Genomic DNA, 24,913 nt, shown 5'->3' on the forward strand with positions numbered 1-24,913 from the left:
ACACTCAAGTGTACAACTGATACTCCAGGCAAAAGCAGTACTCTGCAAAAACAGTCAAAACAAGCTGGACGGGAAAAGTTAAGCTAAATAGGATACAGGCTCCACATAACAAAGGTCAGGCCGGGTGTGAAAAGTTGAAAAGTTCACATTGAATGATAGACGGGGCCCTGAGGGCCAAAAGAGAAATGCAAGAACAAGGTGAAAAAGATGAAGTTTCAACAACAAGAGTTAAAAGAAAAAATATTTAAGTGTCAAATTTCCAGCTAAGACAGTTAAAAATCAACTTGAGAATTTCTTCTAAGTGTTGAAGTCATATGGAAACTACAAGGGTAATGCAAGTTATACAAAGCAATGTCTTAAAACAAAACATGTTGTTGTAGTGTCAGTTAACATTATTTAAACCCTTCCCTCTTAAGGCGAGTTCTTGATGTTATTAGAAGCTCTGCTGATTAATCATTTCAGTAGCATGCATTTGTTGAAATGTTGAAGAAAAGCTTCATGTTTATAAATATAACCTGATTGCTGCTGAAACTACAACAAATTAAGCAAATACTCATTTGTACTGCTTCACAGATTTGAGCTATCATTGGCAAGTCAACTTGTTTCATCAGGTTTTCAATGAACACATTTGAGGGCACATAAAGTTCAAATATATATTTCATCAACTGCAGGTTCATTTCTTGCATTTATTTTTCCTATTGCAACAATTAGAATAGAATTGCATAATCTCATAGAGTTGTTATTACAAGTTAACCATTTCTATTTTACACTTTCATGTCACCAGCCCACATCGAGAAAGCTCTTTGTCCTCCAACAACCCAAATTCCCATATACTCATCCAGTTAAAAAACAATACTATTTCAAAGGATTATTAAAAAAGCAAGGATATTGAGTACAACTTTAATATAACAAAATGTTCCATGCAAAAGCAATGGCCCAAATATCTGATACTCTCTAATTCCACTTGATCTGGATAACATTTGATTAAATAAATAATCAAAAATGCTCTAAATATTCAACAGGTCAAGCAACAACTTTGGATAGGGAAAAAAAACCTAATATTTCAGGTCAAAGATCATTCTTTACTCTCTCTCCATAGATGTTGCCTGACTGCAAAGGTTTACTGTTTTAGTTCACTTTGAATCTAATTTTTTTTTAAATTTGTGCAACTACGAACTATTTCACTTTGGACCATTCCATAAATTGTGTTACTGGAAGTATATAAACAAATTGATGTTTAGCATGACAAAAAACATGCTATTGACTATCCCGATCTATTTATTTTCCTGTGACTTCAAGTCAAAAACTAAGAGATCAACCTCATTAGCAGTGGACCAATCGATTGGTGGGGGGGGGGGGGCGAGAAAAAGAGAGAGAGTGAGACCTGCAGAGGAATTTGCAGTGGGTTGGGAAAGATCCAATGGTCCATGTGGGTACCAACGACATAGGTAGAATGAGGAAAGAGGTTCTGCTGAGGGAACCTGAGCAGCTAGGGACTAAATTAAAAAGCAGATCCGAAAAGATGGTGGAGATTACCTGAGACACGTGCAAATAGCATAGGGTCAAGAAGATTAGAGAGTTAAATGCATTGCTCAAGAATTGGTGTTTGAGACTTGGATTTGAATTCAAGGGAAATTGGAACCAGTATTGGGAAAGGAGGGAGTGTACCAATGGGACGGGCTCCACCTAAACCATGATGTGACCTGGATCCTGGCGAATCACATAACTAGGGCTGTGGACAGGTCTTTGAACTAAATAGTAGGGATGATTGGAGAAGTATGGATAAAGTAAAAAAAAACATGTGGATAAAGATAAAGGCAAAAGATTAAAAAGGAGAAAAATAAGAGTGGAGTAAAGAACAGTCAAATACAAAAGAGAAAAAGATTACAAGATTTTAAAAGCACAATGAGCGTAAAAGCACTTGATCTGAATGCCTGTAGTATTTGAAATAAGGTCAGTGAACCTGTTGCAGAAATCAGTACAAATCTGTGGCCAATATAGAAATGTGGTTGCAGGGTGGAGAGGATTGGGAATGAAATATATATCAGGTAATATGGAAGGATAGGCAGGAAGGTAAAGGAGGTGAAGTAGTGCTCTTAAGGATGAGATCAGGGCGATGGTGTGAGACAATATAAGATCTAGGGAAAACAATGTTGAATCCATCTGGATTGAGATTTGGAATAGTAAAAGGATTTAAAAAAATCACTGGTGAGAGTTGTCCATCGGCCACCGAATAATAACATTACAGTGGCACAGGCAATAAGAATAAAATATCTGCAGCATGTAAGAATGGAACAGCAGTTATCGTGGAGGATTTTAACTTTTACATTGATTGGGTGAATCAAATTGGTCGAGGTCACCTTGAGGAGGACTTCATAGAATGCATCTGGATGGCTTTCTTGAACAGTTGGTTACTGAATGTACAAGGGAACGTGCTATCTTACATCTGGTCCTGTGCAATGAGACAGGTAAAATTAGTGATCTTGTAGTTAAGGGATCCTGTTGAACAGAGTGATCGCAGTATGATTGAGTTTCTCATACAAATGGAGGGTGTAATAGTTCAATTTAAAACCAGTGTATTTGCCTAAACAATGGAGATTACAATGGGATGAGGGAGGAGTTGGCCAGTGTAGACTGAAAACATAGGCTACATGGTGGGACAGTTTAGGAACAGTGGAAGACTTTCAAAGAGATTTTTCACGGTGATCAACGAAAGTATATTCCAGTTAAAAGCAAGGACAGTAAGGGTGGGGAGAGCCAGCCTCGGATAACTAAGGAAATAAAAGAAGGCACCAAACTAAAAACTCTGGCATACAAAGTCACCAAGAGTAGTGGGAAACTAGAAGATTGGGAAGACTTTAAAAAGAAACAAAGAACCACAAATGAGAAATAAAGAAAGGGAAAATAGATTATGAAAATATGCAGCATGAAATATAAAAACAGATAGTAAGTTTTTTTAATTATATAGTGGAAAAGGATGCTAAAGTGAAAGTAGGTCCCTTGGAGGATGAGAGGGTGAGAGGGGGAATTGATATTGGGTAATGAGAAAATGGCAGAGGATTTGAATGACTATTTTGTATCAGTCTTCACCATGGAAGACACGTTTACCATGCCAAACAGAGATGTTATGGATGCGATGGGAGGTGAGGACCTCAATACAATAGCTATCATTAAAGAAGAAATAGCGAGGCATCTGGAAAGAAATTGATCCATCAGGCAGATATAGCATGGATTCAGCAAAGGCAGGTCCTGTTTGACAAATTTACTGGAGTCCTTTGAGGATATAATGAGCGCAGTGGGTAGAGGGGAACAGACGGATGTTATTTACTTGGATTTCCAGAAGGTGTTTGATAAGGTGCTGCATTAAAGACTTATCCATAAGGATACATGAAGCTGGTGGTGATGTATTAGCATTGATAGAGGATTGTTTAATTAATTGAAAGCAGAGAGTTGGGATCAATGTGTGTTACTCTGGTTGGCAATCAGTGGTGAGTGGTGTGCCACAGGGGTCAGTGCCAGGCCCACAAATGTTCACAATATACATTAATGGTCTGGAAGAGGGGACGGAGTATAGTGTATATAAGTTTGCTGATGATATTAAATTGAATCGAAAAGTAAATTGTGCAGATAATACGGAGAGTCTGCAGAGAGATGTAGATAGGTTAAGTGAGTGGGCAAGGGTCTGGCAGATGGAATACAATGTTGGTGAATGTGAGGTCATCTGCTTTGGAAGGAAAAATTAAAGAACAGATTATTCTTTCAATGGTAAAAAACTACAGCATGCTACTGTGCAGAGGGACTTGGGAGTGCTTGTGCATGAGTCACAAAACGTTGGTTTACAGGTGCAGCAGGCTATCAAGAAAGCAAATAGAATGTTGGCCTTCATTGCTAGAGGGATTGAACTTAACAGCAGGGAGGTTATGCTGCAACTGTACAGGGTACTGGTGAGGCCACACCTGGAGTACTGCGTGCAGTTCTGGTCTCCTTACTTGAGGAGGGATATACTGGCTTTGGAGACGGTGCAGAGGAGGTTCACCAGGTTGATTCCAGAGATGAGGGGGTTAGACTATGAGAGACTGAGTCGCCTGGGACTGTACTCACTAGAATTCAGAAGAATGAGAGGAGATCTTATAGAAACATATAAAATTATGAAAGGGACAGATAAGATAGAGGCAAGAAAGTTGTTTCCATTGATAGGTCAGACTAGAACTAAGTGACATAGCTCAAAATTCGGGTAAGTGGATTTAGGATGGAGTTGAGGAGGAATTGCTTTTCCCAGAGGGTGGTAAATCTGTGAAATTTTCTGCTCAATGAAGCAGTAGAGGCTACCTAGGTAATTATATTTAAGACAAGGATAGATAGTTTTTTGCATAACAAGGGAATTAAGGGTTATGGGAAAAAAGCAGGTAGGTAGAGATGAGTCCATGGCCAGATTAGCCATGATTTTATTGAGTGGAGGAGCAGGCTCGATGGGCCAGATGGCCTACTCCTGCTCCTATTTCTTACGTTCTTATTCAATCTGTTTCTTACTCAACAGCTGTTGTCTGACCCATTATGTGTTTCCAGCAATATCTGGCTAATTTCAGATATCCAGCATTCATGGTTCAGTTTGCTTTTAGGTACGGTATGAATCAATAATCTGAAAACTAGCAAGTCAAGAATCAACAATTTTTCTGTTTTATTGTGGACCCAAAAAAAATCCTACAGCACTTAGAGTATTGTGATATATCTATAATGTACTTGTGCTTTCAGCATCTTGACCACTTTTTACTTAATTAAATGCTCTCATTATGAAACATTATGGAAGTGTTCTCATTATGAATAAATCAAGCCCTCAACTTCTAAAATCCTGGATTTAGCCTTGATTCTATTATTCAGAGTTGTAGCTTAGTTAGCTGAAAGCAAAAACTACAGTATGCAGTGGGGCAAGTCTTGCAGATTAGGTTTTCTGCCTGTACTTAAGCTGGATCATATATTGGGGTTGACATCTCAGAAGCCTTATGGAAAGTCCAGCAGCAATACTTGGGCAGAGGCTTGGCCTTCAGCAGTGTAGTAAAGATGTTCCTAATAGCCAACAATCTGAGGATAGGACTTTTGTTAATTCTCAGAATTCAAACTTTCACATGTCTGACATTGAAACATTTAAAAACCTATTGTAATTGAAGTAAATAATTTCAGTTGGTAACATGGACAGAGAATCAAAATCAGGTTTAAGATCGCTGGCATATGTCATGAAATCTGTTGTCTTTTTGGCAGCAGTACAATGCAATACATAATAATAGAGAAAACACTTGTACATTCCACTAAGTATATAAAACAAATAGTAAAATTCAATAAGTAGTGCAAAAATAAAAATAAAAAAAGTAGTCAGGTAGTGTTTATGGGCTCAATATCCATTCAGAAATTGGATGGATACCCTATATCAGATGGTGATGCAAACAGTTATAATGCTTTCCACAGTACATCTGTAGAAATTTACAAGTGTCTTTAGTGACATACCAAATCTCCTCAAACCCCTAATGAAATATAGTTACTATCATGCTTTGTAGCTGCTTTGATATGTTGGGCCCAGGATAGATTTTTAAAGATATTGACATCCAGGACTTGAAATATAGCAGACTGAATTTAACACTAGTAAGTTGTTTCGAGAAGTCCTAATAAAGGTAGGCCATACAGTGCAGTGCTCAGGGAAAGATGAAACAGTCTATAAGTGCAAAGATTCTTGAAGGGAGCAACACAGTTAAAGTTGTGAAGAAGACATATAGACCAGATCTTTGTAAATAGGATTATTCCTGAAGGGTTCTTTATGGTCAGGATAGATTTACGTAGATCTATTTTAATGTTTTAGACAAAACACAGTTTACATTGCATTGTGTTTCCTAAATCTTTCACATACATTCCCCACAGAAATCAGTGAGGTATCAGATCGTGTACTAAATCTGACATTATACAGCAATCAACTGAAAATCTACAATCTACAATGCCAAGAAGACTGGTTTCACTGTGCAGTCAGTGCTGAAATGAGTTGAAAAATGTTTCAGCAAAACTAGAACTTCAATTATTTAGCATGCACATGGAATAACTTGGGCCTTCCTTCAGTTTCAATGGCTGAACCAGGAATCAAACAAACTCAGCAGAACGTTCATAGCAATTTGAGTTGAATAAATGCTTCCAATGTTCTCCAAGTCTCAGTTCTTTTTAGAAAGACAATGACAATAGAAGATGAAGGATAAATTTCTAAACTATTGTTCAGCTACATTTACTTTGAGACTGCTTTATTACAAAATCAAATTCAGAGCCTCTAACCCCAATTTCTTTTCCTCTCTGACATCTTTTTGTTTTAAAGAGGGAAAGAAATTGAACAAGATATGCAAATCAGAAATAACAAAACAGTATTGATTACAGACTCATTACAGCTTTATGTTCAGACTTACTGGTTGTTATTTGTTCTTTCCAGATGAAATATCCCAACTAAATATCTATGTTTATTTAAAGTATCATTGCAAATCATACCAATTTGAGTAAAGCTTCAAGTGTACTTAACAGTAATGTCATGTTTCACAAATATTAAAAATCATACAGATAGCCACATTGAGACATGCACAGGTAATTTCAAACACACTCTGTGTGTGGGGCGCAGAGAGAGAGGTGAGGGGGCAGTGAGGGAAAGGGCGGGTGGAGAGAGAGGGGTTGTGCGTGGGGTGAGGGGAGGTTGGAGAGAGTGGTGTCTGGCAGAGAATGGGGTGCGTGGCAGAGGGGGTGTATCAGAGGGGAGGTATTTTGGAGAAGGAAGGGTGATGAGGGAGAGAGGGGCACTGAAAGAGGGTGCAGCGCTGGGGGGGGGGGGCTTCCAAGAACCCAGAAACCACATCCTGAACAATAGACTCCATCATCTTCCCAACCACTGAGATCAGACTTTCTGGCCTGTGTAAAGGGGGTTTCTTCTTTTTTCTTTGTTACTGTTGGGAAAGGGTTTCTTTTTGTTAACTAGCAGGAATGCTAATTTACTGATACCGAGAATGGTATTCCTTTGTAAACCAAATGGGGATTAATGTTCTTTCTTCTGAGTCTGTAAGCTTTTGTTGACGGGCTTTTGGGGAGATCGGCGCGAGGGGGTCGAGAGAGAGGACGCAATGCTCTAAGCTGGGTGAGGATCGGACCCCAAAGGGGGGTCCGAGGCCGGGAGATTCTCCGAGGAGGGGGGGGGGGAATGAAGCTAGATGTGCTTGGTTGACCACTCGGAGGGTCCTGAGCTGTTTGGAGAGTCCGAGGAGTTCGGAGGGTCCTGAGCTGCGAGTCGAGGAGTTCGGAGGGGATCGAATGGTGGCCAGAAGACTTCAGAAATTGAGCTCCAACGGCTGTGCACGAAGTGGTTTGGACTTTGATAAGTTTGGCGCCTTTTCTTTAATTTTCTCTTCATATATACTGTATCGTTATTAATCACTTAGTTATAGTAACCTTTATAAATTGTACTCATTTAATCGCATATGGTGTACTGTCTGTTTTTTGGTGAGGCGGGGACATCACACAGCATTCACACCAGCTGATTACCCAGTTTGGCGGGGCCGAAGGCTGCTCCCCCTAGACGAAATGAGCTGAGCGAGCCTGAGGCGACCCAGGGGGTTACACCTGTAATTTCCTTCTTTCTGCCTCTCTCCCTTCAAGAGTAGAGTGACATTTGCAATTTTCCTGTCTTCTAGAACCATGCCAGAATTCATTGATTTTTGAAAGATCATTCCTCATGGCTCCATAATCTCTTCACCATCTAGTCCAGGTGACTCATCTGCATTCAGACTTTCAGTTTCTCAAGCACTTTCTCCCTGGTAATGGCAACTTCACTTGCTTCTACTCCTTGACACTCAAACCTTCAGCATACCACGAGTGTCTTCCACAGTGGAGACCAATGCAAAATACTTTAGGTTTCATAAGCAGAATCAAAAAGGAGTCCATTTCAGCATATGTGTCTGAATTGATGAGATTGTCTGCACATTGTCAGTTTGTTAATTGGCTTAATGATGCACTGAGAGATTGTTTAGACTACGGAATCTTACAAGAAAGCATTCAAAAACAGTGCCTAACTGAAGTAAAAGATTAGTTGGAAGAGTAGGTGGAACAGCTTTAGATAAACCAGGAGCAGCTACAAAGAAGGATGGATTAGCTTTTTCCGGGAAGAAACTGCAGCCAAAATGGCCAAAATGAAAGTACTGAAGGCTTCAAGTGCTGTGGGTGCTAAAGTGCTCCAGCAGGACAGTTCTTTGGTGCGAGTTCTTCTGTTGATATGGTGCAGAGAAAATCCAACATACTCGATATCAATGTGGATATATTTGTTCTTCAAATGTCTATAAGCCACAAATTTGGACCCCAAGGGGTGTTCAAGACATCCACTCTCAGCCTATACTAAGAAGGCACTCTGAATCTATACTATATCCAATAGCACAAGATGCTTCTGAGGACATTAATTTATAGTATGGTGACACTTGTGTTTCAAATGATAAAAGTCTAAATACTATGCCGGAGGCCATTAGGACATGAATGGAAATAGCAAGTTTACTGATGCAAGATAAACATTGCACCTCTATCTAAAAGAGAGATTCAAATCTTTGATGGCAATACATTGCAGTATCATTCATTTATGAGGGCTTTCAAGAATAATATTGAAGGCCAATGATTATGGGGAGTCTCTATTTTCTTGAACAATTCACCCTAGAATGCTTGTCAAAAGTTGTCAGCTAGACAATCTAGACCAAGGATATCTAAAGGCCAAAGCTTTACTGCAGGAACAGTTTGGTGATGAGCAGAAAATTGCAGTGGCCTACATGGAAAAGGCTCTTCCTTGGCCAAATAGCATCTCTGAAGATATGAAGCTTTTGCAAGACTAAAGTCTTTTTCTTAGAGGTTGTTGCAATGCCATGGAAGTAGTAAAGGACATGCCTGTTAATATGACAATTACCCCATAAGCCTGGGGATAAATGGAGAGTGGTGGTCTGTAAATTGCAAGAAAGGCGCAACCGTAAGATGACTTTCACTCACTGACATTGTTGATTTTATTGTAAGGCAAGTAGAAATTACTATGTACCTAGTGTTTGTGAATATATATGGTGCTACATTATTGGCAGTAACCACAAATGTGAACAAAACTAACCGACAAATTTATTCTAAAGCTAAAGGAAGCGGCTTTGCCACCACTGTGGCAACCATGAAAAGTAAAGCTAAAACTGATCCAGAACTAATGAAAGGGAAATGGTCTCATCAGTCAAAAGAGTTTATCTTTTCTGACAGGGTAAACATACTTTGGATTTGTGCGCTCAGCTGGAGAAGGTGGTTCATAAAGAAAAGATTGCCTTCCTAAATAAAAATAGTATCTGCTTTGGTTGTTTATATACAGGACATGTTAGTAAGGATTGCAGAAAGCACCTTACATGCAAGGTATGCAATGGCAAGCATCCCAGCATACTTTATATTCACTCTGATGAAAAGGGTGCAGATTCAAAACAAGCAGTGAAAGAATCAAACACAGCAACAAGTAATACCCTGGTATCTAATGGCTTTATGGGGCTTGGCAATCATGATTGTAAACTTTCTATAATTCCAGTTCAGGTGAAGTCTAAGAAGGCTAACAAGACAGTGATTACTTAAGCTTTCCTAGATCATGGAAGTATAGCCGTGTTCTGTACAGTGAGCCTCATGAACCTAACGGTAAAATGGACACACATTCTCTTATGCACTATGGGTCAACAGAACGTTGTGAGCAGCTATGTCACTTCAAGATTGGAAGTGACTGGCTTAGATAGTATAAACTACTATGAACTGCCTAACATCTTTAAGCAGGAAAATATGCCTCTCCACAGTTTAGCCATGAGATGGTGCACAAGGTTTTGCATTGCCTCTACGTTGATGACTGTCTGGTGTCAGTGTCCTCTGAAGCACCTCTCTATCATGACCTTGTGCTAAAGTGCTAAAGGCGGTTTTCGAATCACGAAGTGGATAAGCCATAGACTTAGTGTGCTAACTGCAATGCTAAAAGAACTAAGAGCAAAAGACATGAATGATTTGGATTTGGATCAAGCTATTCTTCATGACAGAGTTAGGTTTACAATGGTGTGTTCAGTTGAACTCATTCAAGTTTAAGATCACAATCCAACACAGACCACTTACCATCAGGGGGATCCTCTCCACAATTAGTTCCACTTATGACCCTTTAAGAATCTTAAGTCCTGTGATGTTATCTGCTAAAAAGATCCTACAAGACCTATGCAAGTAAGGGCTTGGTTGGGATGAAGCTATAACCAACATGAGTCATTTGTGACTGGACAAGTTGGCTGGGTAAATTTTTCCAGTTGGAAAACTTCAAGGTAGCTAGATGCTTGAAACCCTCTGATTTTGGTGTAGTTACTGTTACACAGTTACACCATTTTATAGAAGCCAATGAAGATAGCCACAAGTAGTGACCCAACTATTGTTGCATGGCACTTGCACAGTGCTGTTATACTGGGAAAATCTAGGGTAGCTCTATTGAAGTTGGTTTCTATCTCTTGTATGGAGCTCTTTGCTGCTATGATGGCAAGCTGTATGGACACATTGAGGAAGAAGGAACTGCATATGCAGCTTTAGGATTTCATTTTTTGGACTGTCAGTACTTTTGTGTTGAAGTACATTAAGAATGAAACTTCCAGGTTCAGAATTTTTGTCAGAAATTCTTAAGGTCTCACAGGTATCTCAATGGAGGTATGTGAATATTTCAAGCAATCCAGAACACGTGGCCTCTAGAGGACTGACGGTGAAGGCCTTTCTGAGAGAGAGGGAGAGAGTCTTGGGCACCAGGATCTCAATATCTTCTTCAAACTGAATGTGAATGGCCTATAAATCCCAATTGTTCTGAAGAACTTCTCCTAGATAATCCAGAAGTCAAGAAGATCGTTAAAACGAATGTCATGCTGATTGAAGAGGAGTTGGATGCAGTGACATGTATTATGTATCATTTCTTGTCTTAGACTAGTTTGATGAAGACAGTAGCCTGAATTCTGAGGTTTAAGAACTTGCTCTTATTTGTCGATTGGAGGAAGGTGCAATTGAATATTGCTTCTCAGTCTGTCTTGTACAAAGAACAAAGGTACAAGAGGGAGGGAGAGGGAGGGGGAGGGGGAGGGGTGTTGGTGGACAGATAGTAGGGTGGCTATGCCTGAAGAGTCTAAACATCCTGATATACTGGCGAAGGATCTTCATATGAAGGGCATGAAGATTATGGGGTGGGAAGGGGATGACAGGAGATTGCAGCTGAATGGAAAAATGTATCAGCCATAATGTCATAGCAGAGCAGGCTCGTTGAGCCAAATAGCCTATTTGTGCTCCTAATTATGGTCTTAATATCAGATCTCATTCTGAGGTATGTACGTCAAGAATGGGACATGGTGGCTGTAATCACATTATCCAGATTGCACCAAAAATACTGGATTCCTGATGCTAGTACAGCTGCAAGAACAATCCTGTCTAAGTGTGCATGTCGATGGTTGGACACAGTTCCAGGATGTCAGCACACAGCAAATCTCCCTCTGGATGGGTCCTCTCCAGATGAATCTCTGTTCACACATGTAGGAGTGGACTACTTTGGACCTTTACAGGTGAAAAGCAGGAGTACAGTGAAGAGGTATGGAGTCATATTTACCTAACTATACAAACTATTCATATTGAAATGGCATCTTCTTTAGACACAGATTCTGTTGTTAATGTACATTTGTACTTCACTTTATAGCAACATAAAGGCAAGTTCGTGATTTGCGCTCTGATAATGGAACAAACTTTGTTGGAAGTGAGCATGAATTGAGAGAAGCCATTGACAAGTAGAATCATTCACAAAACAATGATGTACAGTACTTCTCCAGAATGAAATTAAGCAGATTTGTAACCCCTTGGCTGGTTCACATCATGGAGGCGCCAAGGGAGAGATTGATCAGGTTGATAAGGAGGTTCTCAATTCTACCATGAAGGTGTAGAATCTTAACAAAGGCTGTTTCCACAAAGTTCTTTCTGAAGTGGAAGCCATTATCGATGGTTGGCCAATTACTAAAGAATCATTCAATCCCAATGATTTGGAAGCATTAACACCTAATCATCTGTTGCCTCTGAAGACCTCACCATCCTTACCACCAGGAAAATTCTGAAAAGAGGACGTTTATGCTCATGGTAGATAAAGCAATTCCAATACATGTAAAACTTGTTTTGGAAACGGTTTGTCAGGGAATATTTACCCTTGCCACAGAAATGTCATAAATGGTCAAATATAAAATGCAATTTCCTCTCAGGTGATATTGTGCTTGTAGTTGATAGCACAGCGCCTTGAAACTCGTGGTTCATGGGAATAATCATTCAAGTTTTTTTTCCCAGACAGAACAGGATTTGTACAAGAGGTAGGCATCAAGACCAAAACCAGCTGTTTATAAGCAAGATTTATCTTCTGCAGAGGTTTGAGGAGCTACAGCTCTGGAAGCTTTATCATTCTGTTTTGTCAGAGAACTGGTGGTAAAGATCACTCTGTACTGGGGTAAATGCTGATAACGTCTGTTTATTTATTTTGCATGACCTGTCTGGAAGAAGAAGAAAGAGGACAATTGTGTGAATGTTAAGATTTCATGTCTTCTATGTTTTGGTACTATGTATTTATAATTATTATAGTAAGGCGTTGGGATGTAGGAGCTATGCATCTGCATTGTATTCTCTGTTGTATATTTATTATGTTTATTTGTAGTTGCAAGTCACATGGTTTGAGCTCTGGGAAAAAGTGAAGGGTTTATTTAAGGCTACATTCATACTAGACCGGATAATTTTGAAAACGCCGGTTTTGCATAAAATGATAGGCATCCACACTATGCATTTTTGAAAATATCTCTATCCACACTGAAACAGAGATTTTGGCGAATCTCCTCCTCCTGCACATGCGCAAGACATGTCTGCTGAAAACAAGTGACATGTTTGGTGTTGAATCTCGCTGTAAAAGTGCGCGTCTGTGCGGTTACAGACTAGAAAAACTTAAAACGACGGACAGCTGTTGGCTCTCGAACAGGAGAACTTAAAACTAAAAAAAAACCCCAAATACTGGAGCGTACGGCGACAACCGACAGGGAGTTCACGGACAGATTGACCCAGTTGACGACGAACATTGAAAAACTGACTAACTCTGTTACATTAATAAAGCACCTTGTTAAATGTATAAAACATGTCTGCATCAGTGTTATCTTGTATTTCCACACAATGTTACATTAGGCTGTTACACATCTATTGTCAGAGAAGTACTTGCATAAATAGGTAAACCACCTTCATACGAGCAAGGACAGAAAACAGGGCAAAGTGAGTACAGTATACTTATTTATTCAGTAAGTTATGGGTCAAAGTATTTGGTGAGTACATTTCTAACTCTTTTGGCTTCAGTCTCTTTACCATCTGTTCTGAAATTGTTAGGTTGCGTTCAAGAAAACAATGAAATAGCGTGCTGCCATCTGACAGCGTTTTCAGATTTCTCCGATTACCCCGTCCACACTGATCTGCCCGAGCAGCGTTTTCAAAAATACCCACCCTTTAAAGCGTTTCTGAAAAGCTCCAGTTTCGGGGGACGAAAACACCGTTTTAGTGTGGTCGGAGGGTAAAAATGAAGAGAAAAAACTTCAGTTACGGATTTATCTGGCGTAGTGTGGATGTAGCCTAAGTATTCATGCTTTGTTCTGGGCATTTTAAAGCTGGGTGTCATATCTTTTCTTCACTGTTTATTTACATTTAAAATCACTTCACTCAATTTACTTTGCTTAAGTCCACTTAAGTACACTTAATATCAGTAGTTATCGTTTCATAAGGTTCATCACTTCAGGATTATATGTTTTGCTAATTGTTAATAAAGGATTGAATACAATTCTTCGACTTTTTGAATATTATTATTGGATTGATCAGAGGGCACGTCATTTGTCTCTAGCATTGGCATTGGTTTGTTCAAGTAGCTGCTACAACTGTTGTGCCAGGGAATCACATAAACCAGACCAAAGCAGGTTTAAAGGTGAAACTTGCAATAAATGCAACCAAGTGTATCACATACAAAGAACATATCAGGCAGACAAAATTGCACAGAAAAGAGCACCAAAGGTTTAAAAAGAAGAGGAATTTTCAACAGTCTTTATTACATCGAAGCAAGAAGCTGAGAGTGAAGGAGTAAAGGAATCATTGATATAGATGACAAATAACAATGGACCCAGCACTGATCCCTGTGGCGCATCACTAGTCACAGGCCTCCACTCAGAGAAGCAATCCTCCACTACCACTCTGGCTTATCCCATTGAGCCAACATCTAATCCAATTTACCACCTCACCATGTATACCTAGCAACTGAATCTTCCTAACTAACCTCCCATGTGGGACCTTGTCAAAGGCCTTATTGAAGTCCACGTGGACAACATCCACTGCCTTCCCTTCATCTACTTTCCAGGTAACCTCCTCGAAAAACTCTTAACAAATAAATCTATTAAGCATGACAAAGCCATTGACTCTCCCTAATAAGTCCGTCTATCCAAATACTTGTAGATCCTATCTTGTAGTACTCCTTCCAATAATTTACCTACCACCGATGCCAAACTTACTGGCCTATAATTTTCCAGATTACTTTTAGAGCTTTTTTTAAATAATGGAACAACATGAGCTATCCTCCAATCCTCCGGCACCTCACCTCACCGACATTTTAAATATATCTGCCAAGGCCCCTGCAATTTCAACACTAGTCTCCTTCAAGGTCCCAGGGAATACCCTGTCAGGTCCTGGGGATTTATCTACTCTGATTTGCCTCAAGACAGCAAGCACCTCCTCCTCTTCAATCTGTATAGGTTCCATGACCTTACTACCTACCTACCTATAAAAGGAGAAATTTTGAGAATGCAGAGTTTATGTTCCTGCCAGGATTAAAGGCAAAGTGAATAAGAATAAGGAATCTTGGTTCTGAAGGGATATTGGAACTCTGATAAAAAGAGAGATGTATGGCATGTATAGGAAACAGGGAGCAAATAAGGTGCTTGAGGAGTATAAAAAGTACAAAAAAAACCTAAGAAAGAAATCAGGAGGGCTAAAAGAAGACAGGAGGTTGCTTTGGCAGTCAAGGTGATGGATAATCCAAAGAGCTTCTGCAGGTATATTAAGAGCAAAAGGATAGTAAGGGATAAAATTGGTCCTCTTGAAGATCAGAGTGGTCGGCTATGTATGGAATCAAAAGAAATGGGGGAGATCTTAAATGGGTTTTTTGCATCTGTATTTACTAAGGAATGTGGCATGGAGTCGATGGAAATAAGGCAGACAGGTAGTGAGGTCATGGAACCTGTACAGATTGAAGAGGAGGAGGTGCTTGCTGTCTTGAGGCAAATCAGAGTAAATAAATCCCCAGAACCTGACAGGGTATTCCCTCGGACCTTGAAGGAGACTATTGTTGAAATTGCAGGGGCCCTGGTAGATATATTTAAAATGTCAGTGTCTACAGGTGAGGTGCCAGAGGAATGGAGATAGCTCATATTGTTCCATTGTTTAAAAAAGGCTCTTATGGCAATCTGAGAAATTATAGGCCAGTAAGTTTGACGTCGGTAGTAGGTAAATTATTGGAAGGAGTACTAAGAGATAGGATCTACAAGTATTTGGATAGATAGTGACTTGTTAGGGAGAGTCAACATGGCTTTGTGCGTGATGGGTCATGCTTAACAAATCTATTAGAGTTTCTCAAGGAGGTTACCAGGAAAGTGGATGAAGGGAAGGCAGTGGATGTTGTCTACTTGGACTTCAGTAAGGCTTTTGGCAAGTTCCCGCATGGGAGGTTAATGAGGAAGATTCAGTCGCTAGGTGTACAAGGTGAGGTAGTAAATTGTATTGGATATTGGCTCAATGTGATAAGCCAGAGAGTGGTAGTGGAGGATTGCTTCTCTGAGTGGAGGCCTGTGGTGTTAGGCACTAGTGGTGTGCCACAGGGATCAGTGCTGGGTCCATTGTTATTTGTCATCTATATCAATGATCTGGATGATAATGTGGTAAATTGGATCAGCAAATTTGCTGATGATACAAAGACTGGAGGTGTAGTGGACAGTGAGGAAAACTTTCAAAGCTTACAGAGGGATCTGGACCAGCTAGAAAAATGGGCTGAAAAATGGCAGATGGAGTTTAATACAGACAAGCGTGAGGTATTGCACTTTGGAAGGAAAAGCGAAGGTAGAACATGCAAGGTAAATGGTAGGGCACTGATGAGTGCAGAAGAACAGAGGGATCTAGGAATACAGCTACAAAATTCCCTAAAAGTGGCGTCACAGGTAGATAGGGTCGTAAAGAGAGCTTTTGGTACATAAGCTTTTATAAATCAAAGTATTGAGTATATGAGTTAGAATGTTATGGTGAGGTTGTATAAGACATTGGTGAGGCTCAATTTGGAATATTGTGTGCAGTTTTGGTCACCGAATTACAGGAAGGATATTAATAAGATTGAAAGAGTGCAGAGAAGGTTTGCAAGGATGTGGCTGGGACTTGAGAAACTGAGTCACAGAGAAAGGTTGAATAGGTTAGGACTTTATTCCCCGGAGCGTAGAAGAATGAGGGGAGACTTGATAAAGGTATATAAAATTATGATGGGCATAGATATAGTGAATGCAAGCAGACTTTTTCCACTGAGGCCACAGAAGAAAAAAACCCAGAGGACATGGGTTAAGAGTGAAGGGGGAAAAATTTAAAGGGAACATTAGGGGGGGCTTCTTCACATAGAGAGTGGTGGGAGTGTGAAATGAGCTGCTAGATGAAGTGGTAAATGCGGGCTCACTTTTAACATTTACAAAAAACCTGGACAGGTACATGGATGAGAGGTGTTTGGTGGGATATGGTCCAGGTGCAAGTCAGTGGGACCAGGCAGAAAAATAGTTCAGCATAGCCAAGAAGGGCCAAAAGGCCTGTTTCTGTGCTGTAATGTTCTATGGTTCTAAAAGAGAAAAAGACAAACAGTCAAGTTGCAGTTTCAAAAAGAGCATTAACCTGCACGCTGTTGATGAAATAGCTGATAATGATGAGAGTGACACAGGACTGGATAGGCTTGAGATGTACAATGTGAAAACTAATAACAGGTGAGCAATATGGCTGACACCAGAAGTGGATTTCAAATTAATTAAATGGAATTCCACACTGACTCCGCTGTTTGTTATTCCACAAAGTAAGTTAGAACGGCATTTCAAAGATACCGTACTCAAGCCTGCAGCTATCCATCCAAGAACTTGTACTGGAGAAAAGATAACTTCTGTAGAAATGACATTCGTAACAATGAAATACAACAAATAACAAGACTCATTGGGCTTGTATGCAATAAAAACAGGACGGCCAGCATTGTGGGAATGTGACTGGCTGAGACAACTACAACTTGACTGGAGATCCATTCCCCATTTGCATGGTACATCCCAGGTAATAAAGCCAACTGAAAGCGAATTATGAAAGGTACTGTAGCATACCATAGGAATGTTCAAGAATGGCATCCGAAAACCCAAATATATCAAGGTAAGATAGTGCTAAATGAAAATGCTGCACCAAGTTTTGCAAAGACTGTCCAGTTCTTTATACCATTCATAATAAAGTGGCTAATGAACTAGATTGCATGGAGGATGAAGGAATTCTTTCCAAGGTTGAGTGGGTAATGCCAGTGGTCCCAGTAGACAAGCAGAATTGGTCTGTCTGGATCTACGGTGATTTTAAGGTTACAATCAACCCAGTACTGAAAGTAGATCAATACCCTCTGTCCATGATAGAGGAGATCTTTACAAACTTTTCTGGAGGAAAACACTTCAGAAAAGTGTACTTAGCTGAGGCCTACCTACAGATGGAGATGGAAGAAAAGTCCAAAGTGATTTTCACCATTATCGCTATGACAGGCTTATTTTTGGAGCAGCATCTGCCCCTACACTCTTACAGAAAGTTACGGACCAGGTGCTATAAGGCTGCCCAGTTACTGAGTGTTACGTGGATGACATCATTGTTACCAGCAAGGATGACAACGACCATCTCCAAAATCTCAAACCCATGTTAAAAAGGCTACAGATCAGAACAAAATGGCAATGGACAAAGCAGTGGAGATGGCTTTCAAAAATGTAAAGAAAATGGTGATGACAGACACTGTACTCACACATCATGATCCACATCATCCAGTGAAGCTTCCCTGTGATGGCTCATCTCATGGTATAGGTGCAGTCATGTAAGATGTTGTGAGTGATGCAAATCAAAAGTCTCCCTATTACAGCAGAGATGATCCAAAGAGAAACCAGAAAAGACTCCACACTGAATCGAGTCTATATAGCCACCCAAAGTGGCTGGAATGTGCAGCAGAAACTCTAGTTCCCCCATTTTTACCATTGCTGAGATGAACTTGCCCTTGACAGAGGTCGCCTTATGTGGGAATTGAGTTGTTGTACCATTTAAGCTGAGAACTGAAGTGTGAGAGGAGCTACAAACCAGTCATCTAGGCATGGTTGAAATGAGAGTGCTGACTTGAAGATTTGCCTGGTGCATTTATTAGAGTTGGAGTTTATAGCTAATCAGGGAGGAGGGTTGTATATTTAATATTTCAGTAGTATTTGAGTAATATTGTAAATATATTGTTTGATTAAACATTCTTCTTTGTTTAAATAATTCATTGCAGGTTATATGCAAAAATAAGTGAATTGCATGTCATGCTGTTACCACATGACAAATGTATGTCCCACTAAAGACTAAACTAAAGCTTGCATATCTAGGGCTCTCTTTTTTTTCCTTGACATTAGATTTATGTTTTGGAGTTACAAAACATAGCATACGCCACCTCACTTCATGAAGACGATGACCAGCTCTCTGGTTTTGTGAACTCTACGGGTAAAGGTTGCCTTGAAACTTTGTGTTGTGTTACACCACTAAACTTTGTGTTGCTTTCCAGTAAGTACACTGTATTGTCAATGTTTAAGATCTGGCCCACTACAATGGTGTTATCTGCAAACTCCTAAATAGATTTAGAATTTGGCCACCCAATTGTGATTGTTTTGGGAATATGGCCACAGACTGAAGACATAGCCTTGTGGGGAACAAGTGTTGAGGGTTATTGCAGAGGAGATGATGTTGTCTTTTCTTTGCTGATTATGGACTGGATTAGGGTGAGGAATTCAAAGATCCAGTTGCAGAAGGAGTTCTAGAATCCTTCCTCAAGAATTTTGGAGGTGTGGTTGCTTGGGATTATGGTATCTAAGGCAGAGTTATAGTCAATAAATGGACTGCAGAATGCAAGTATTTGTCCAGTGTAAATAGCAGAAAGAGACAAATTATACACCTGCACTGACTGCTGAAGAATATCTGCTTATACATCACATTGCACTCAAAAGGGTGGCAACAGGGGGTAAAGATATTTTACAGTGTATTGTGCAATTTCCCAAACACATGAAAAGTGTGCAATATCTGCTTTTCATCAACAAAAGCAAAGATAACAGAAGCTGGGAATTCAAAATAACTCGGTACAGCAGATATTCAGCAGGTCAGGCAGCATCTATGGAGTTAAATAGTTTTAAATCAGAAAAGATCAAATTCTAATTAGCGATCGTCAATCTGAAATATTCATTGCTTCTCTCATCACAGACGTGGTCTCAAAAATACAGTCATGGAGAGAGCAGGACTTATTGTATATTTGCAGCATTTTCTGTTAATAAGCATGGTTTCCAGGATCTGCAGATATTTCTTTTAACTTAACAGTTGCTGGTACACAACTTGTAATCATTGGGAGTGAAAGGAAAATGAAGGATCTAGTAACGTGAAACATAAGGCAAACCAAACTTCTGCTGTCAAATTGACAGGTGAGCTTGGTAACCCAGTACCAGCCCAGAATTTGGAAATATCAACCTGTCACAGCAGTTAAAATGCTTTCATCTTACCTTTACAGTTCTGTGCTTTGGTTGAGCTTGCAGCACTACCCTGTGCACACCGGGGGAAAATACACAAGTTTTCACATCTTCACTTCTTTTCATTTATTTGCGGACTGGTTGCAGCAATGCATTTATTGCTAAGATGAAGGGTCTCAGTCCGAATCTCAACTCTGTTCCTTTCCATAAACGCTGCCTGACCTGCTGAGTTCCACCAGCATTTTGTGTGTGTTGCTCTAGATCTCCAAAATCTGCAGAATTTCTTTACCATTCATTGTCAGTCCTCAATGACCCTAAGTGAGGAGGCAATCACCAATCAACTGCATTGGCAGAGATGGAGTCACCTATAGATCCAAATAGGAGAGCAGATCTCCTCCTCCTCATGGTGGGCTGGACGATGATCCAATACTTCCATAACTATTGCAGCAGAGGCCAACAATTTTTTTTATGTAAGTGTTTACTTACTTAAATTTTCTTTGGGTATGATCGATTATCTAGAACTCTTAGTTCTTAACACTAGGCTACCATACTCCTGTATACCATACCTGAACATTGAACCCAGCGGAAAGAAATAATTTCACATCATTTTATTTTTATTGTAACTGTATGCACAGATACCAACAAAATTTACATTAACATTTTGTCAAAAACCAGATATTGTATCTGTTTCCAACCATTTTATTCCTCATGAGAAGAAATTCTATCTGCAGCTGTTTTGTAACATGGATGTAATGACCCTCTAATTCAGCTAATAAAAAATACATGGGTGGATTATATTTTCAAGACAACACAATACTGAATGGCTGTTGGCAACATTCTTCTATAACACATGTTCAAATATTCAAATCATGCTGAGAAATTAAAAGAATATTCATGTTGCAATTCATCCTCAGTTCCATCTACTAAATGTAGCAATTCTGTATCAAATTTTCACTACATGCTATGGTACAAAGTATGAACCAATTATATTTTATTGGTCCAAGTCTAAAAGGTACAAACTCTTAAATCAAAGTAATATGCTCAGTTTTTATCGTTCTGCAAGGTGCTAGTTAAATCTCTAAAAACAAAAAGGATTAAACTATGAAAGCACAATTATACAATACATATTCTTTCTTCCAAATGTACTTTGACTATTTATGATTTTTATAAAATATAATTACTAATGCCAGATGTAGAAGACTTGCTTTTGTGTGTGTTCAGGAATGAACTTCACAAGCTAAAGAAAATTATATAGTGTAGGTTGGGATATTTCAGATGTTTCAGATTAGGTAAGTTACTTAAGCAATTTGAAAACCAACATGATTCCAAGCTCTGTCAAGATAAAGGAATAAATTACAGTACCTGGTGGGATGGAGGAATAGATTTAAGGATATTCCCAAAGCTTCCTTGAGAAAATATAATGTTCCCAATGGTCCCTGGCCATTCAAGAAAGGCATTAGGAATTTCTGGTTCCGTTTAGCAGGATCATCCAGATGAAACCCAGCATAAATAATAGAAACAAGGCACTAACTCCCAAAATACTCATTCACCCTCCCTCACTGTCACTCCTAACAGTCTGTAGGTCCCACAATAGACTCACTGGTTATTTCGGTACCCAGAGAAATGGAGTGAAAACAATTTGTCCTCAAAGCCGAGCTGTGGAAGAAGAGGATGAAAACCTACAGAGAGTAAAATGACAGAACAATGTAAAAAAATTGCTTCCACGTATAGTAGCTTTCAGCAAATGATCACTGTATCCAGGCATAAAACTTGCATATTTTCTGTACTGCATCAGTTATATAAATATGTTAATACTGGCATTTGAAAATTATTATGGGGACTTTAAACTCTCTCTCCCAGAGCACCACAGGCCTAAACCTGATTTGTATAGACTGGGAACAGGAATGATTCCCATTATTCTGCACATGATGACAATACACAGAAAAAAATAAGACTTCAATCTTATAAAGATGAAAAATCTTCTATAATAATTGTTAAAATTGTGATGGTTTACACTTCAGAATTTTCCAAAGATTCATTCAAAATTCTGTAATCTTGGCAAAACTAAGCATTGTCAAATTTGAGACAGGAAATTAAAACTGATTAAAAACAATTTCAACAAGTAGCTAAACATCCAGCTGCAGCAGACTTCAGGATGTCTTTTCAGGGTAGAGTTAAATTTCTAAGCAGACCTGAAATACCTTGTGGAAAGTATTGGCAAATACTGTACTGCAGGCAAGCTAAATTATCAATTTTGTTCATTGAATGTCTCATTCAAAATAAAAAGATGCTGTCAACAGGTTTTCTATTTTTGCACTTGACCAGATGGATATTATGACACAACAGAAAATTTAGAATGATCTTGATACTCATCACTGACACATGTATTGAAAGCATAGTAACCAACTATGAAATGGTTGAAATCTGCGATGCTCAATAAGCCAAATAATCTACAGTGCTTCCATTTTATACTTCATGATTATTAGCTCATCTTAAATGCATCATCTATTATTTTCCACAGAACTACCAAATAGAAAGTTCCGCATTGTCACTGTCTAGTTACAATAGTTCCTCCATTATTTTCTTTCTTTAATTAATGAACAGGTTTTAATTGCGTACGTAGGTTTTAATTGTGACCTCTAATTTTAGTGTCACTCACAACCAGAAATGTCTTCTCTATAGCTACTATAGCATCACGTTAAAGACTCTCATCACATCCCTTTATCCTTTACTTTCTTAGTTTCAACAATACTTTGTAAGTTGACTCTTTACACCATTACAATAGACATTGGCAGCCTTCTGAAACGATTTTCCATACAGTCCTTAGAACTATGGCTTTAAAATCACTATACATAATCCACAATTTCGTAAAACTTCCGTTTGCTAAACATTAAATCCACGAGCTTTTGGTTGGAGAATTTACAACTCTACAACCACAGCAATTAAAAGGTAATCAACTTGTGTGTGTTTACTCGTGTTTCTGGAGGTAACTTCGCCTCAATCATTAGAAAGTCCGAATAAATCTTCCTTCGTTTGCCAAGAAGATTAACTTAATTTACCACCTCACTAGTACTGCCTGACAAGCATGTTCGGCTTGTTTAAACAGCAAGCCTGCCTTACCTGCCGCTTGCTTCTGAAGTGGTCCTCTGCACTCAGTCGTCGCGTCTTGGCAACCAGGGCGACCGCCCATTGGATGACAAGGATCGCGCATCGTTTTCCGGAGGTAACTGCGGACGATTGCTTCCGATCGTCAGGAAGTGCATCGCCCCATGCTGAATAAAGAGGCTGATTTTTCAATCCCTCCGCAATAAGAATAAACAAGTACGTCCTTGAAAACCAAGAGAACAGTTAAGCAGACAAAAATAGCACAATGAGCACAACTTACTAAGATTTCAAAGCTAAACATCAGAGTATACATAATTTATAATTTACAGGTTTGACACTCTGCAACAGGAAATAGCGAAGCAGACGTGGGTGCGTGCTGCATTTTGGGAGTTGAAGTTTATATTATGCTAACAATCGCGAGCTCTTTGCGAAATAAAACTACAAATCCCAGAGTTTGGGGGAAACGTGGCCACGTGGCACAAGCACGTGACGCCCGCTATCTTTGGCGCATTCGAGCAGAGGTGACCTAGAGCGGCGGTGCAAAATGGTTCGTACCTTTAGCATCACTTTAGGATGCAGGGCTTAAAAGATACGTAAATTCAAAGAAGTTGTATGCTGGTTCTGGATTTTAGTCGTTCTTGTTAAACCTTTTAAGCTTTTATTTGTCGTTTTTGTAGACAACATTACCTACTGTGTTGGCTCACGGCTTACTCGCCCACGAACTCAGCAATTTAGTTGTGACTCTTGAATCATTATGTGCATTTGGAAACATATCATTCCAGCTTCGGTGTATGGCTGCTTTGTAAACGGGGCACAAAATTAGATCTGCTTCGTTAATGAAATTATTTTTGTTGTTGGCGTGTCTGTCAAGTTGAAATAATATTGCAAAGTGCGTAGGTTTATTCCATGCAATGGGGTCGTCAATCATTTTCTTCAGTTGGTGTAAAGTGTAAATCCAGCTAAATAAACTTTTGTACACCTGGTCATTTGCACTTTAGTTAAAATGGGTATTACGTAGAGGAAAGTGCCATATCCACGAGAGATTCGGCAGATGCTGGAAATATAGGTCAGCACAAGGTATTGAATGTACTCAACAGGTCAGGCTGCATTTATGGAAGGGGGTAGACAGTTGACGTTTCGGGCTGAGTTCTATATAAATATTGTCTGACCTGTGGAGTTCCTCCAGCACTTTGCGTGTGGAGAAAGTGCATGATTGTTTTATTTTGCGAGTAGTGTAAAGGTTCCCCTGATGGGTTGGATTAGAACCGGAACTGTGACCTTGAAAATGTGCCCACGACGAAATCTTGTATTGAATGACTGCAGTAGTTTTATATTTTATTGAAATAAATCTGGGGGGGGGGGTGTTGATGGTAGAGTTTGTGGAGTTTTATTTCCTCAACGGAGAGAGTGGATGCTTGGGCATCATCGTCATTATCTGATGTGTTGTATTGATGTAGGCGATCATGGTCTTCCATTTATCCATGACCATAATAGGTCATGACAATTTTTTTTTCTACAGAAGTTGCCGCCTTCTGAGCAATGTCTTCGCAAGACCGGTGACCCCAACAATTATCAATACACCAGAGGTTGTCTGCCTCGCGTCAGTGGTTGCATAATCAGAAACTGATATGTACTGGCTGCTCCTATAAGCATCTGTCATCTGTTCCCATCGCTTCACGTGGCCCTGACTGGGGGAAGGGGAGGGATGTCTAGGTGCTACACCTTGCCCAAGAGTGACCTACACCTCCTTTGAATCAGGTTTATTATCACTTGCATGTGATGTGAAATTTGTTAATTTAGCAGCAGCAGTTCAAAGCAATACATAATTAGCAGAGAGAAAACAAGTAAATCAATTACATATATTAAATAGATTTTTTAAAATGTGCAAAAACAGAAATGCTGTATATTAAAAGAAGCAT

General features: G+C 39.4%; 2 protein-coding genes across 5 annotated transcripts in view; one reads left to right on the forward strand and one right to left on the reverse strand.

Moving 5' to 3' along the window:
- Nucleotides 1–23,103, reverse strand: part of wdpcp (WD repeat containing planar cell polarity effector) — a 203,293-nt gene extending 180,190 nt beyond the window's left edge. For 2 of the 4 annotated variants that reach the window (XM_059986133.1, XM_059986132.1), the window contains exon 1: nt 23,010–23,103. In XM_059986133.1, coding sequence (XP_059842116.1) covers nt 23,010–23,100 — 91 coding nt within the window. In that variant the 5' untranslated portion in view covers nt 23,101–23,103. Of the gene's footprint in view, nt 1–21,251; nt 21,431–21,489; nt 21,560–23,009 lie in introns of those variants that run through there. The other 2 variants (XM_059986134.1, XM_059986135.1) reach the window with 2 other exon arrangements.
- A 343-nt stretch (nt 23,104–23,446) lies between these two features.
- mdh1ab (malate dehydrogenase 1Ab, NAD (soluble)) overlaps nt 23,447–24,913 on the forward strand; it is a 33,686-nt gene continuing 32,219 nt past the window's right edge. Inside the window, exon 1 of the mRNA XM_059986127.1 lies at nt 23,447–23,541. Within this exon, the coding sequence (XP_059842110.1) occupies nt 23,539–23,541 (3 nt within the window). The 5' untranslated portion in view covers nt 23,447–23,538. The remainder of the gene's footprint in view (nt 23,542–24,913) is intronic.

The sequence above is a fragment of the Hypanus sabinus genome, chromosome 12, assembly GCF_030144855.1.
Source record: "Hypanus sabinus isolate sHypSab1 chromosome 12, sHypSab1.hap1, whole genome shotgun sequence".
In the NCBI taxonomy this organism is placed as follows: Eukaryota; Metazoa; Chordata; class Chondrichthyes; order Myliobatiformes; family Dasyatidae; genus Hypanus; species Hypanus sabinus.